This window comes from Lepisma saccharinum, chromosome 4 (genome assembly GCF_977018435.1).
Source record: "Lepisma saccharinum chromosome 4, izLepSacc3.1, whole genome shotgun sequence".
Lineage (NCBI taxonomy): Eukaryota > Metazoa > Arthropoda > Insecta > Zygentoma > Lepismatidae > Lepisma > Lepisma saccharinum.
In genome coordinates, this window is record NC_139232.1 from 1,478,892 (window position 1) to 1,495,059 (window position 16,168).

At 38.5% G+C, this 16,168-nt stretch overlaps 1 protein-coding gene across 1 annotated transcript in view; it reads right to left on the reverse strand.

Annotated features, from left to right (window-relative positions):
* LOC145986357 (uncharacterized) overlaps window positions 1–16,168 on the reverse strand; it is an 85,256-nt gene that overhangs the window by 31,332 nt on the left and 37,756 nt on the right. The window contains exon 9 of the mRNA XM_083120237.1: window positions 4,417–8,868. Coding sequence (XP_082976363.1) covers window positions 4,417–8,868 — 4,452 coding nt within the window. The remainder of the gene's footprint in view (window positions 1–4,416; window positions 8,869–16,168) is intronic.

Here is a 16,168-nt window from a genome sequence, read left to right on the forward strand (position 1 = left end):
CAAATAACAATCACATGTAAGTATCGGGTGGGTCTAAACTTACAAGTGATGATTAAAAAATGCACTCTTAGTTTACTTGGCAATGTATTAATAACAAAAATGGTATGACACGAACCGTACAAATTACTTAAATTACTTCCTTGAGTCATCAGCTATCCAACAAGGTACAAATGTTGCTAACATTTACATTTGTGTACAAGAAATAATACTTCATTCATCTTCATGTGTATGGAATCAATGAACAATACAATTAAAGAACATTACACGTCTTGCTCAAAGTGGGCACCTCCGTTACGAATGCAGGCACGCAGGTTTTTACGGGTCATTTGGTCTCTTAACTCGTGATGTGATGGTGGCCTTGACGTGTTGACCAGCTGTTAAGATCCTCTCCCTGAACTCTTCTTGCGAGTTTACCAGTGCCTTGTCATGTGGCTCCAAATGTAAAAGTCGCAAGGCGTCAAATCGGGGGATCGAGCCGGCCAGGAAATCGGTCTGCCTCGGCCAATCCATTTCTTTGGGTACTTTTCATCCAGCCACTGTTGCACGCCCAGGCAGAAGTATGGATGGGCGTAATCAACAATCATTTCATCGAGCCATTTCTCCTGCCCCAAATCTTAAATGGCATCACTTATGAACATTTTTTGCGGAACGGGATGGCAATGTTGTTGGAGGATGTGCCTCTAGCTACAAGACGTGACATGATTTATCAGCATGATGACTGCCCAGCTCGATCCCCCGATTGATTTGACGCCTTGCGACTTTTACATTTGAAGCCACATGACAAGGCACCGGTAAACTTGCAAGAAGAGCTCAGGGAGAGGATCTTAACAGCTGGTCAACACGTCAAGGCCACCATCACATCACGAGTTAAGAGACCAAATGACCCGTAAAAACCTGCGTGCCTGCATTCGTAACGGAGGTGCCCACTTTGAGCAAGACGTGTAATGTTCTTTAATTGTATTGTTCATTGATTCCATACACATGAAGATGAATGAAGTATTATTTCTTGTACACAAATGTAAATGTTAGCAACATTTGTACCTTGTTGGATAGCTGATGACTCAAGGAAGTAATTTAAGTAAATTGTACGGTTTGTGTCATACCATTTTTGTTATTAATACGTTGCCAAGTAAACTAAGAGTGCATTTTTTATCATCACTTGTAAGTTTAGACCCACCCGGTACTTACATGTGATTGTTATTTGGGAAAAATTTTTTTTTTTCAACGAACCACTTGTTTGTTAGCTATCAGAAAACGCTTAAATAAGTTCCCTACAATTATCAGTTTTTTCTCAATTCATCTTTTTATGTGGAAAATTGTCATTTTTAGAAAAAACAATAGAAACTCGATTATCTCGAAAACTACTAATTTTCGGACGGGGTATCATATGGTCAAATTTATTGCAAATTGTCTCTACTTTAACCCCTTTCAGGGAATACATCTAATTACCAGTCACCCTGTATATTCTGTATGAACCTGAAGTACATACATACTGACATGCTACGCATTATTGTATTAATGTATAATCATATTATTTAAATTTGTCATGGTATGAAAGTAATTCTGAAAGTAATTCTATTAAAAAAATACTGCATACAAGATGGCAGGCAAATATTGGTGCTTCAATTCAGTTAACAGAAGTCTGTTAAAAATCTACATTTTTCCAGTAGCAACTTGTGCACAAAATTTCACACTTAAGGGTTTTTTATATATTCATATCTAACACACAGACAAACAAATAAAATACCACAGTTTTATTTATATTGTTACCTATAAACAGTGATACTGTAAATTTACCAATGCCGATGGATAGAGCGAATGTTCCAATGCCAATGCCAACGTTTATCAGATAGCAATATGATTACGTAGATTTTTCAGCAAAAAATGCAGGCTCAACCAGGACTCGAACCCAGGTCTCTGGCATACCGTGCCATTGCTCTACCGCTGAGCTACTAAGCCAGCCTGGCTTCACGTGATTTTTCGCTGTTGCTGCTATACCTTTGTGGAATCTTCTCTTCTAGTACTACTGCAACGGGATCTGTTGTCTTTGAAACACTGTAGACACAGAAGTTGCCTGGTTTCACTGTAGAGATGTCAATTCCATTAAATTCCTGGGAGGAACCAGGTAATGTCTGTGTCTACAGGATTTCAAAGGCAACAGATCCCGTTGCGGTAGTACTAGAATGAGATGATTCCACAGAGGTATAGCAGCAACAGCGAAAAATCAGGCGAAGCCAGGCTGGCTCGGTAGCTCAGTGGTAGAGCAATGGCACGGATTGCCAGAGACCCAGGTTCGAGTCCTACTCGAGCCTGCATTTTTCGCTGAAAAATCTACGTAGTACATCTTCAGTGTGTGTGACTCATTTAAAGCAATATGATTACTTAATATAAACACAAAGTTGTTTCAGCTTAAGAAAAGGAAATAAGTTATTACAATTTATGTTTATGTATTCTAAATATAATCTGATTTTGCATTCATATAGAAACAGCTGCTAATGTATAATGGAAAGGAATGAAGTGCATGAGTATTAATGGCACCAAGGCTTAATTTGTGGTAGAGATAAATATCTCATTCGAAACTGTATGTTGGATCACAATTAACCTGTCCTTCCATATAAAGAAATACGTTCTCAACGTTTCAGTTTTAAAAGCAGTACAAGAAAAACAGAGCTTTTCAAATAGGTTTTGTTAAGCCGATGATGGCAAGGGTCACTGAAATTAATCTCAGAAAACATAAGTATCTCACCAAAATATGTAGGTATGAATTACAGTGTTTTACATTTGATGAAACATGAAGTAAAAAAAACCTAATCGTGGAATCTATTTAAATATTGGATTTTTAACCATTCTGGCAAGAATTCCAATATGCTAATTTTGTCTGATACTTTAACACGATAGCTGCCACGTGAGTTGTATTTACCTCTCACTACTAGTTTCACGCCCGTGACCTCATGAAACGTAATTTAACTTACACATTTCTTTACCTTGGGAGCCTTGTGGTGCACAGGCAACTCACGCTACCATGCTATGACATACATGTTACGTCAAGAGTGGCCCCGTGGACAAAATTTTGGAATGATTCGTGAAAATCTTATTTAGTCATGCTGTTATTGTACAATTAATACAAACAATTTAAAAAGCGTGGATGAATAGATGTACATTAAAATTTCACTTAAATCTCACATAAAAAAAACAAAACAACTTCATTCATGAACAGTTTTCAAGTTTTCTCAGTGTGTTTGGCCTTGAATTACAGCTGCCCAGCTCCTCGAATGATATTGATACAATAGTATATGGCCGAGTCATGCTACAGTAACAAAAGACTCAATGCTCATAAAAAAACAAAACTCTGGAAAAAAAAATAATGCTTACAAAAAAAAAAAAATATGCTGTGATTCAAATACCGTATTTACTCATTTATAATGCACACTTTTTTCGAAAATTTTTGTCCCCAAAAAGTATGGTGCGTATTATGCACGGAATATTTTTTTATGTTTACAGAACCCTATCATGTTATATATCGTTGCAAAGCTTTAATTCTGCAGTTTCTGAATATGGCAACAGTATTCCATTCAAGATGGTGACACTTATTTGCAATACGGTAGAAATAAGCTCATTACAAAATGAAAGAACGTTTTGATTTTTATGGTACTTTGTATGAAAAAAAGATAAGGAATAAGAAAATAATTAAAATGTATTACTGGTCAAATAACATGACATGGAGGGTGTAAATGCTTTAATGGAGGAAATCTTGTGCTGCTAGCTTAAGGGTCCTGAATGTGCCTACTATAAATGTTTCGTTAGTCATAGAGAAAGTATATATTTTGAAGTTTTTCTAGAAAAAGTAAAGAGGAAATGAGCACAACCACTTATAAAAGTTTAAAGGCCATGTGCCACAATTTTTCACTTTGTAATGTAATATTCTCCTCTGGGTCCATATAGCAACAGGTGGCTCATTGAATTGGAATGATGTCATTCATTGTTGATCAGCATAGTAACAGCTTTAAGAGCTACAATTAAGAAAGCCATTTCTTGAACCTGAATTGTAGTGTGCATTATATATGAGATATAATTGTTTGTCACTTTTCCCTATCAAAAACCAGGGTGCATATTATACACGTGTAAATACGGTTGAACTCATGTGGCGTGCAGCCACATGAGTGATTCTAGTGCTGCACGAGCTGCATATGACTCTTGCACAAAAAATAATTGAAATAACAATTTTTCATCTAATCATCAAGACACAATTCATTTTATAAAACATTGTACCCCCAGCGATTTTTTTTTCTTCTATTGTGGCAGTTAACGTGTTAAAGAGTGACTTCGTCGCATCCCTATCAAAAAAGGGTTGGATAAATTTTATGTGTTGTTCAGATTTCAACTTAAAAAAAAATCTAGAATGAGAAAACTACTTACTTTGACTCACTCATGGTAGACTTGATGGTTGCAGCACCCACTCGGGTAGGTTTGATCTTCCTCACCAAGCGAGTTATACTTGGTGATAGAGGTAAGCTGCCATGAGAGCTGAACTTCTTTACTCTATCGTAAGCCATCTCCTCATCGGAACTATTCTCTCTGGATCCTGAGGATCCATTTTCTTGCCTCATAAGTTTGAACAGATGAGCACTACGGCCTTCTCTTTGCTTGTTGATTATTTTCTTTTTCTTTGGACTAGTTTTTGTAGGCGTGGATTCTTTGTCTCCTTGCTTCACTGGCGAACTATTGTTTTCCAATGCTAGTTCACTGCTTACTTTTAATGCATTTACATCCTTAGGCATCATTCTTTCAGAATCCGTACGTTCCTTCCAGCACCAATCATCTTTCAGTGGAACTTGCTTTGATTCTTGTCTTTGGCTTGGCTCGGAAAATATATCCATTGACTGTGGTTCGCTGGTATTTTTAACATCTAATCTCCCTTTCCCGTAGCAGTCTTCCTCATCACAGTCAAATGACGCTATTATGTCTCCCAGAGCATTGTCTAATTCAGACTCGTTCTTCTTTGCATGTATCTTTGTCTTTTCACGTACCTTGAAAGGAGTTTTTTCTTTACATGACTCATGCTCCAAGTTTTCACCCTTCAAGTTGTGTTTCTTCTGATCGATACTTTGTGATGACAGATTGCCAAAGTCAATATTGTCACTGCCTGCCTCATTCTCCATGTCGATTAAATTAAATGAGGCGATGGTGTCATCCAAAACAAATTCCAAGTCCGAGAAGCTGTGGTTTTCCACTGGGAGTTGGTTCTTGCGTTTTCTTCCCCTTTTACTTTCAGATGGCTTCTGAATGTCGACATCGTTTTTTTCGTACGCATGCACGCTGAACTCAAGTTCATTACCTTCAGCAGATTTATTGCTGACGTCTGGTTTAATTGTCTTGGCTTTGAGTGCATCAGTGGATTTTTGAGAATCGAAGGCTTCATAATTTGAAAGCATGTCCTTAATATTGTTCATAGTATTCTTGAGGCTTTCACTATCGACTGAACTATGTTTGGTTTTTTTATTGTCTGCAGCTGTGCTTTCCTGCTCACATGCACTTTCTTTCGACTCTCCCTCATCTTGTTCACCACTGCTATCTGACGGACTATTAAGCTTCTGTCTCTTTCGCTGAGCAAGTATCAAGTATTCTTCAGATTCCAGTAATTTCAAACTTTTACGAACTTCCCTTCTTCGTGATCTTGGCAACACTACAACCGGCTTCGAGTTAACATCTCCAGACTTTGAAGGTGACCCAGGTGCTGTTTCAGTTTCATTCTTGCTTTTGTTATGGTCCGATGTCACAGATTTCTTTGATGGTGAGGATGCAGAAAGTTTCTCTGCAGTGTTATTTTGTACTGTTACTTTTCTTTTCCCATTCTCTGCTGATGATTTCTCCTCTGAAGATATTCTCTCATTACTTTCGATTGATTTCCTTCGCTTTGGAGAAAGAGAAGGGTTGTCTGAGGCTCCTTTGTCCTTGTTATTTTCACTTCTTGTAGTAGGCTTTTCACAATCATTTGGCTCATTATCTGCTTTCTTAGGAGACTTGCCACTTAGCTTTGAAATGTCACTATGCTCTTTTGTCAATGTAAGGTTGTCACTTTCGACATCAGGGATTGTTAGTTTTGACTTATCGTTTTTACTTGGAGATTTGTTTCCATTTGACACCAGACAGCCTGCATTGGAGGAATTATTTACAACTGTGAAGTTTTCTTTGGAACTCCTTAATTCTATCTTCTCTTTGGCAGGTGTCTTGTTAGGACTTTCAAGAATATTTACTTGGTTTTCATGATTCTTCATCGGGCAGCATTCACAGTCTGTCGATTTCAGTTTTGACAGCTGCACCACACACTTCTTTGTCAGTCTCAGTGCACAAGACGAAACAGATTCTTGTGAACTGTCTATGATGTCCATCTGATCCAAATTATTCATCTTCTCATCTGACTTCTTCCTTGGGCTGCTCGTAACCAAAGAAGTCTTGCAGTTTTCATTTACTTCAATTTCGGCACTTTTCTCGTCAGAAGCATTGTTGTTCTTGACAGAGTCTTGAACTCGTTCCTTAGACGAGCTTCGTAACACTTTCCCTGAAGTATTCGGTGTTGAGTCATTCAATTGTAAAGCTTTAAGTGCATTACGGATTGGTGAACGAATTATCCACTTGTCTAGTTTCGGAGAAACACATTTCAGCTTATCCACTCTTGACTTAGCACTGGACTTTCGTCTCGTTTGAGTTTTCTTTTCCGTTTCAAGTCCAGGTTCTTGTTTGACTTCTTTCTGTGGCATCTCTTCATCGGTGCTTATGTTCAGCTTTATGGATTCGTCACTTGAACCTTCGTCCTTGCTGAATGATGTGTCATTATCCTGCAAGAGACTGCTGTTGGATGGTTCTGTATCAGAGCTCTTTTCAGTTTTACAAGTATTTACATCGGCTGCAAGTTCTGGACTTTCAGTTTCAGATTTAGATCTCTTTCTCTTCTTGTTCATCAGCAAATCATCCAGCATCTCATAGTTCCTCGTAATCTTTCCTGCACGTCTTTCACGTCTCCTCCTGGACCCCAGCCGAAGGGATCTCTTAAATTCCATGGGAGACTTCCTAGGATGGTCTTTCTTTCTTAATGGTCCTTTCTGTATCACAGATTTATCATCATCCTTGGTTTTCGTTTCATCAGAAGCAGTCAATTGTTGTTGTTCTTGCTCCATCATCTCTACACTCTCCTTCTCTCCTGGAGACGAGGCATCTACTTCCACGTCAGTACTTTCAGCACAACACCTTTTCTTACCTAGAGCATCAGTTAACACTACGCAGGGATTATTCTCCGAGAAATCAACTGAACTACCAGAATTTTGTGAGTCCCTATTTCTCTTCCTTGTACTAAGTTTCTCAGGTGCATTGGTTTTCTTCGTTTCATCTTTATTTGCAATCTCCATTATGGCAGTTGTACTACGTGTTGTTCTTCTTACCGTGTTGTCTAATGTTTTGTCTTCATTGTCTATATCTGTTGGAGAAAATTGTCTTGATTCTTTCTGTATATCCATATTCTCGGTAACAGCTTCACTCTCCTTTAATTCATTTTGTTCGACTGTTGTGCAGCTCTCTGAATTTTTCATATCATTAGTTTCACTGCCATTCAACTTCTTTTGCTCATCTGATCTTCCTTCATCGGCAATATGGCCATTGTCTGATTTTCTCTCTTCTGTAGCCATTCTAGAGTTTTCCAACTGTTCTCCTTTGGATATTAAATTTTTACTGGATTTGTTTAGTTTGGATTCTTGGACATCATTTGATTCTATCTCTTTATCAACGGCTTCAATATACTCTGAATTTTTATGCATTTTAGCTTCAACTCCTGATCGCCTTCCTTTATGTTTCACTGATTCACCTTTTCTTGATTTATTTGCATTGACATCATTGGAGCTCTCTCCATTGAATACCTCACTACTTTCCAATTCTGTCAATTTTTCAGAATTGCATGGTTCTCTCTCCCCTTTACTTGTAGGCTGTTCCTTTGCTACACTTCTTCCTCTAGTAGCTGGACTACCTCTTACTGACCTTTCATACCTTACGATAGATTTCTGAGAATTAACGCGAGCTCCTTTGCTTTTCATGTAGTTTTCAGAACTTTGTTTACTTTTCTCTTCCTTTTCATGATCTGTTTCTGTGTCTGGTTTCTCTTTTCCATCTTTCATTTTTTTATCTTTGGCTACAACTTCCTTTGATTTATTGTCTTTCTGATCACTGCTTTCTTCCAAAATTTCATCACCATGTTCTGCTTCTTTGCCTTTCATTCTCTCATTATTTTCCTGCTTTTCTCCCACAATATCACTCTTCTCTGTTATATTGTGTTTAACCAGTGAGCCGTGTTCAGATTTCTTCCTTCCTCTGAGCACTCTATGTTCATTACAATTTTTCACATTTTCAGTTTCTTCCGTTGAGTTAACATTGTCTAATTTACCATCTCCTTGTTCCATATCCCCTTCAACTTTAACATCTAAATTATCTTCTCTGGCTAAAATATTTTCAGAATTATTCCCTTCACTGCTAATTTCTATTTTCTCAGATTTGCTTTCCTCTTTTACTGTTTTGCATATCTCAGATTTTCTCCTGCCTCTTGTCACCCTACCATTCTCCAATTTCTTATCCTTTGCTACTTTACGTGAATTGACGTCAACTTCGTTTCCATCAACAGCATCACCTTGATTTTGTCTTTTACTGTCCAATAAGTTTGATTCTGAAGATATGTTTGCAGAACTTACATAAGTTGAATCACTATTCTTCAAGTGTGGAACTTCCTCATCATTAACATCCATTTCATCTTTCAGTTTTCTTGTCGATTTGGTTTCCTGAGAGCTCACCTTCCCTGAACTTTCAATGCAATCTTCAAGAAAAGTGGGTCTAAAATGAGAGGAAAAATCAATTCATTATGTACAGAAGCAATGACAATTATAATTTAAGACAGTACATACTGATTTGTAACCTAATCAGTTTAAAAAGAGTGTGCGTGCGCGTGTTTGTTTTACCAAGTAATAAATGTTCAAGGATTATATATTAATATGAAACAGAACAATTAATGAAAAATCTGTGAAATTAAAGGATTCAAAGTAACAAATAGAAAATCATATTTAGTCACATATGTTTTGCAGGCAAATTACCATTATTTTGTAGTAGGGATGGGCCGATATGAAATTCTGACAAATACCCCGATAACCGATATTCTACCGATCCGATATAAGGTTCCAAATGGTTCTTGAAGAACCTGAATGGTTCATTGATCTCTTTAAGAAATATTTGTTTCCACATGACTTGAGTGCAAAAGAAGTTGCATATTTAGACATTTGCTTTAAAAAGTAGGGCAAAGAGATTATCCATAAAAATTATAATAAAATGGCCGAGTTTTGCACTAAATTAGAAGATATTTACAGATATATATTGGATCGGTAAAATAATTAGTAATTTTACCATTAAACCGATATTCCAATACAGATAGAGTACCAATTAGTCTGTCCCATCTCTATCTTATAGTGTAATTGGGCCCTATTACATGTTACTCTATCAGTATCAATAAGCTAATGGCTCATCAGTTTAATTGTAATTTTGGCAACAGCTTTACAAATCCAGTATTTGTAACATTGCCCTTAAACTTATTCCATAATTCTGCAATTGTTCTTGTACTATATACAACTAAAAAGACAAATTCAAGTACATCATTTAAAATTTACACAAAAAAAATATTTTTGAATATGTTGTTTGTTTACCAAAGATAAAAATTCATCGGTCATCTGCAAATTTAGTAAGGTGAATATATCCCTCAGGTTGTTAACTAAACATTTACAGTTCCATATTTGTTCTTTAAGCATTTTTTTTCTTGGTATTATTTCTAAACATGAGTTTCACACGTAAGTAAGTACAGTCAAGTCTCGATTCAACAACCTTTCACAGTTCCCGGGAAAAGGGTCGTTATTTCGAAGGGGTCGTTATTGGAATTTGCCCCAATTTTCTGCTTAAACGGAGCTCAAACGGACACAAAGATGCCTAGGAGATGGTAACACCATTTATCCTGGTAGTTATACAACTTGTTATGCAAAGGATGCATGTTGTGAGAAGGAAAATAGAACATGAAAACATTTTCACAAAAAATAATTTAAAATAATGTTACTCATTAAGCCGTTGCTTTTCCAGGAAATTCTTACAATTCTAGTTCATGAGAAACCTGTTTGCACCGACACCTATGGAAAGGATAACAATCTCTCGCTTATTGCAAGCGAAACTCGAAGAATCTTGACACCAGACACACTAGCGCCAGCAAAAGTCGGGAGATAATCGGGCAGACTAAATTTTGGATTTTCTACGGGCCTACTGGAGCATTGTCTGTTACAAGATTAACTGGTAAGATTAAATCTCTCGGGAGAAACAACACAACTTTTCTAGGCCCAAAAAAAAAAAAAGCGGGGCTGTAATTTTCATTCTGGTTCGGCTGTGTAAAATACATCGCAAAAAAAAAAAAGCCACGTTTTCTTTGTTTCAACCAACTTCATTCACCCTCCCCCCTTCCCCATTCAAGGGAGCAGTCCAAACTCCTTCCTTGACTTACATTGTAATCCAGTGTGAAAAAGGAAACTTGCAACTTGCGATCTGTCTTCACCCAATGCGTATTCTAGGACACGTCATTAAACAGCGTCCCAGTCGAAAGTCATGTAGGTTTGGAATTGAATTTCACTTTAAACTGTATACAGTCAACTCTCGATTCTACGACCCCGGGTATAACGACCCTCTCAAAGTAATGACCCTTTTCCCGGGAACCGTGAAAAATTTAGAAAAAGATAGAAAAATTTTTTAAAAAAAGTTGATAAATTGAAGGAAATCGGCCAAAAAATGCATTGTTTTTTCCTCCACTCATTCCCTTTACGAACGCTCTACCGCTCACAATTAGGTCTAAACTAAAAATAGACACCACCACACCATGCTTGAGTGATATCCAATAGCACTTGACCTCTGCCCTCCCCTCCCTCAAGTGCACCAATGTTACCCCGCACCCGACTGCCACTACCCAACGCACCAGGCTTGTTTTGTCACGCTTGCTCTTGGATACGCGAGAAGAGAAGATCGAATGTGCTTGGATGTTATTTTAAATCGACTTGACTTGTTTCCTTGTCCTAAGAGCTGCTGAAAACTCGCGGGGAAGGGTGAGAGCAGCCTGAAATGACTGCTGGACTTGCAGTCTTTGCCAATGTGTATGGCAGGTCAAGCTCTTTCATCGATAAATACACCACCTTGAGAGATAAGATCGCAGGAATGTTCGAAAATACAGATGTGTGGCGCCTGGAAGTCTGGCCCATCTGTCCAGCTCTGACCTAGAGTTCAGCAGGTTCCCGTGAGTGAGCAACATTCGGCCTTGTAGCCGACAACTTCCAGTAACCGCTTTCATTCAAAATGTGTTCTTTGTTCCCTGCAACACTTCGTAAAAAAGCAAAACTGTTAGAGATAATCAAAACCACATAGGTGAACTAAAGATCGTCAACCCGCTTAATGCGTTGTCATCCAGGTTTCCACAAAAGTTTACTTCGCTCTTACGTGCATCATAACTCCCGTTTCCCACTTCATACGTTTTCCTAATTGTGTCGATGTCGTAATATCTGCCAAAAAAGTGTTCCGTTGGCTGACTGACTTCTCCCGTCAGCAAACGTGGGGGGGGGGGGGGGGGGGCGATGCAGATTGTTTCAGCCACGATTTTCTTGCTGATGCGGGCTGATTACAGGCGAGGGTGGAAAAGGACCCACCCTCTTCCTTTCCTTTGACGTCTAAAATGGGGTAACCAGTTCTGGATATATTCTTGAAAACGAACAAGAACCATAGAACAAGTAAAAAAAAAGGTGACCCTCTACCCTTTCCACAGCTCATTCTCCGCCACTGGTGTGCACGGCAATGTTGATAATTGCAGAATTCAGTTGTTTTTTAAAATTTATTTATTATATATTTTTTTTTAATGCTGTTGTCTGCATAGGTAATATTGCCCGTATTATTGTCTGTTACGTGGTAAAACGTAAAGCAAGGGTCATTTCTTCTTTACACTGCTGTTAAAAGTTTCGTCTTCGACAGTTGCGTTATCTTTAAAATGCTGGGACTTTTCTCTTCCGCCACCTGTTGCTCAAACTTCCAGCCGGTCTCCTTGTTTTTACGATGCAGCTGGCGCCAGTTTTTTTGGATAGTGTCTGCAAAGCTCTTGCTTGCCGATAACAGTGATGACTCATCCAGCACGAAGTTATTGTTTTGAATCTCGCAAAGCTGTTTTGATTTGACGATAACGAAATTCGATCTCCAGAAAGCAAAACAAGAGTTAAAATAACTTCATGTTCTGCGCCTTCTGATAAGCAAAACGTAAATTTAATTTACTTTTCTTCAGAACCATTCATGTGGAGGAAAAAAAAAGTGTGTTCAATGTAGGAATGGTCGCTGAGACCGATTAAAAAGACATTATTCAAGGGGAAAGCATTTGGAGGGGTGGGTGTTTGACATCGAGAATACTCCTAAATCCAACATTAAATCGTCGATTAACGTGAGAGTAAATAACGATGTACCATTTTGATATGTGAAAATGCGCAGTTTCATAAAGCTTGTTTTCAGTTCATTTTATGCTGATGGGCTAATCGGGACTAAATATACAGTTTAAAGTGAAATTCAATTCCAAACCCGAATGATTATAAACTGCCACGTTGTTTAATGACCTGTCCTACAATACGAACTGGGTGAAAATAGATCGCAAGTTGCGCATTTCCTTTTTCACGCTGGATTACAATGCAAGTCAAGGAAGGTGTTTGGACTGTTCCCTTGAATGGGGAAGGAGGGTGAATGAAGTTGGTTGAAGCAAAGAAAAGTGACTTTTTTTTACGATGTATTTTACACAGCCGAAGCAGAACGAAAATTACAGCCCTGCCTTTATTTGTTTTGTCTGGTACCTAGAGAGGTTGTGTTGTTTCTCCCGAGAGATCTAATCTTACCAGTTAATCTTGTAACAGACAATGCTCCAGTAAACCGGTATAAAATCCAACATTCATTCTGCCCGATTATCTCCCGACTTTTGCTGGCACCAGTCTGACTGGTGTCAAGATTCTTCGAGTTTCGCTTGCAATAAGCGAGAGATTGTTTTCCTTTCCATAGGTCTCCGTGGAAACGGGTTTCTCATGAACTAGAAATGTAAGAATTTCCTGGAAAAGCAACGACTGTGCACAATTGAAACAAAGTAACATTATTTTAAATTCTCTTTTGTGAAAACTTTTTCATGTTCTATTTTCCTTCTCACAACACGCATCCTGTGCATAACAGGTTGTATAACTACCAGAATAAATGGTGTTACCATCTCCTAGGCATCTTTGTGTCCGTTTGAGCTCCCTTTAAGCTGAAAATTGGTGCAAATTCCAATAACGACCCCTTTGAAATAACGACACTTTTCCCGGGAACTGTGAAAGGTCGTTAAATCGAGAGTTGACTGTATTTAGTCCCGATTAGCCCATCAGCATAAAATGAACTGAAAACAAGCTTTATGAAACTGCGCATTTTTACATATCAAAATGGTAGATCGTTATTTACTCTCACGTTAATCGATGATTTAATGTTGGATTTAGGAGTATTCTCGATGTTAAACACCCACTCCTCCAAAAGTTTTCCCCTTGAATAACATCTTTTTAATCGATCTCGGTGGCCATTCCTACATTGAGCACTTTTTTTTTCTTCACATGAATGGTTCTGAAGAAAAGCAGAAGGTGCAGAACATGAAGTTATTTTAACTCTTGTTTTTCTTTCTGGAGATCGAATTTCATTATCGTCAAATGAAAACAGCTTTGCGAGATTCAAAACAATAACTTTTTCCTTCGCGCTGGATGAGTCATTGCTGTTATCGGCAAGCAAGAGCTTTGCAGACGCTAGACAAAACACTGGCGCCAGCTGCATCGTAAATACAAGGAGACCATCTGGAAGTTCGAGCAACAGGTGGCGGAAGAGAAAAATTCCAGCATTTTAAGATAACGCAACTGTCGAAGACGGAACTTTTAACAGCAGTGTAAAGAAGAAAGAAATTACCCTTGTGCAACAGACAATAATACAGGTAATATTTCCTATGCAGACAACAGCATAAAAAAAAGACCTGAATTCTGCAATTATCAACATTGCCGTGCACACCAGTGGCAGAGAATAAGCTGGGAAAAGGGGGCGGAGGGTTAATTTTTTTTTACTGTTTTTGTTAGTTTTCAAGAATATATCCAGAACTGGTTGCCCCATTTTAGACGTCAAAGGAAAGGAAGAGGGGTGGGTCCACTTCCACCCTCGCCTGTAAGCAGCCAGTGTGCACACACGAGCAAGAAAATCGCCCCTCCCCTCCTTTGCTGACAGAAAAAAGGGAGAAGTCAATCAGCCAACAGAACACTTTTTTGGCAGATATTACGACACAATTAGGAAAACGTATGAAGTGGGAAACGGGAGTTATGATGCACGTAAGATCAAAGTAAACTTTTGTGGAAACTTGGATGACAACGCATTAAGCGGGTTGCCGATCTTTAGTTCGCCTATGTGGCTTTGATTATCTCTAACAGTTTCGCTTTTTTATGAAGTGTTGCAGGGAACAAAGAACACGTTTTGAATGAAAGCGGTTACTGGAAGTTGTCGGCTACAAGGCTCACTCACGGGAACCTACTGAAATCTAGGTCAGACCTGGATAGATGGGCCAGACTTCCAGGCGCCACGCATCTGTATTTTGGAACATTCCTGCGATCTTATCTCTCAAGGTGGTGTATTTATCGATGAAAGAGCTTGACTTGCCATACACATTGGCAAAGACTGCAAGTCCAGCAGTCATTTCGGGCTGCTCCTCACCTGGGAGTTTTCAGCAGCTCTTAGGACAAGGAAACAAGTCAAGGTCGATTTAAAATAACATCCAAGCACTTTCGATCTTCTCTTCTCTTCTTGCATATCCAAGAGAAAGCATGGCAAAACAAGCCTGATGCATTGGGTAGCGGCCATCAGGTGCAAGGTAACATTGGTGCCCTTGAGGGATGGGAGGGCAGAGGTCAAGTGCTATTGGATATCACTCAAGCATAGTGTGGTGGTGTCTATTTTTAGTTCAAGGGAATGAGTGGGGGAAAAAAAACGCATTTTTCGGCCGATTTCCTTCAATTTCTCAACTTTTTTTCGAAATTTTTCAACTTTTTTCTAAATATTTCACGGTTCCCGGGAAAAGGATCGTTACTTCGAGGGGGTCGTTATACCCGGGGTCGTAGAATCGAGAGTTGACTGTACTTAATTCAGCATATTACAATGTTTTTGTTAATAAAAGGTAGCATGAGTTCAAACCTGACATTTCTGTAAAAGCAAGGCAGAAGAAAATCTGTGCAACTGCTAGTCTGTCAATTGAACCAATTGTTATAAATGTATATCAGGAACCAGTTTGAATGTTAGTCACAAAGGTTATTTATTAGCATGCAATGTTAATTGGACATTATCCATTGTTAAGTGCTTCTACTACTTATCCTGACAATATGTTTCAAGAGAGCATCTCTTCTCTCGACAAATTTTCACATTCATATTAATATTTTAAATATAAGAACATGCTTGGTCTTTTCTTGTGTTAATTCATTTGGCACAACAATTGTAATTGAAGGACCTCCTGATGGTGTAGTGTTAATGTGTTCACGTTGTAACCAACGGGTCTTGGTTCAATACCCAGTAGTGGCACACAGTGGTTCAGCCTCTATGTTCAGTCTCAATAAGCTTATCTGTGCTTAAAGCAGACCTAAAAATATTTTTGTACTTATGTACTGTCAGAGATATTTTACACATATTATCATGCACTTACTTTATTTTTTGATTCATGATTGATTATTAAGGTACTCACGTTTTCCGCAAAGCTGTTTTACATTATTTTCTATTAATTTCGGTATCCACTGCCACCATCCTCGTTGGAATTCGTTGTGTTGTTGCTTGGCACGTTTCTGTAGTTTTTTCCTAAATCGCTGCTAGGTGTGCTGCTGTCGCCTATATGTCTGCGTATATGTCGTCTGCTGTTAACCGGTGTTAATTGCTGCAGTAACGGAAGCCAGGCGTGGTGTGCCTGACCACTATGTTCAGTTCATGGTTGTAGTGCATGATGGCATGTGTTTCTTTGATTTTTGTGTCTATGAGAGTGTGTGCTTTCTATTTGACATGTACT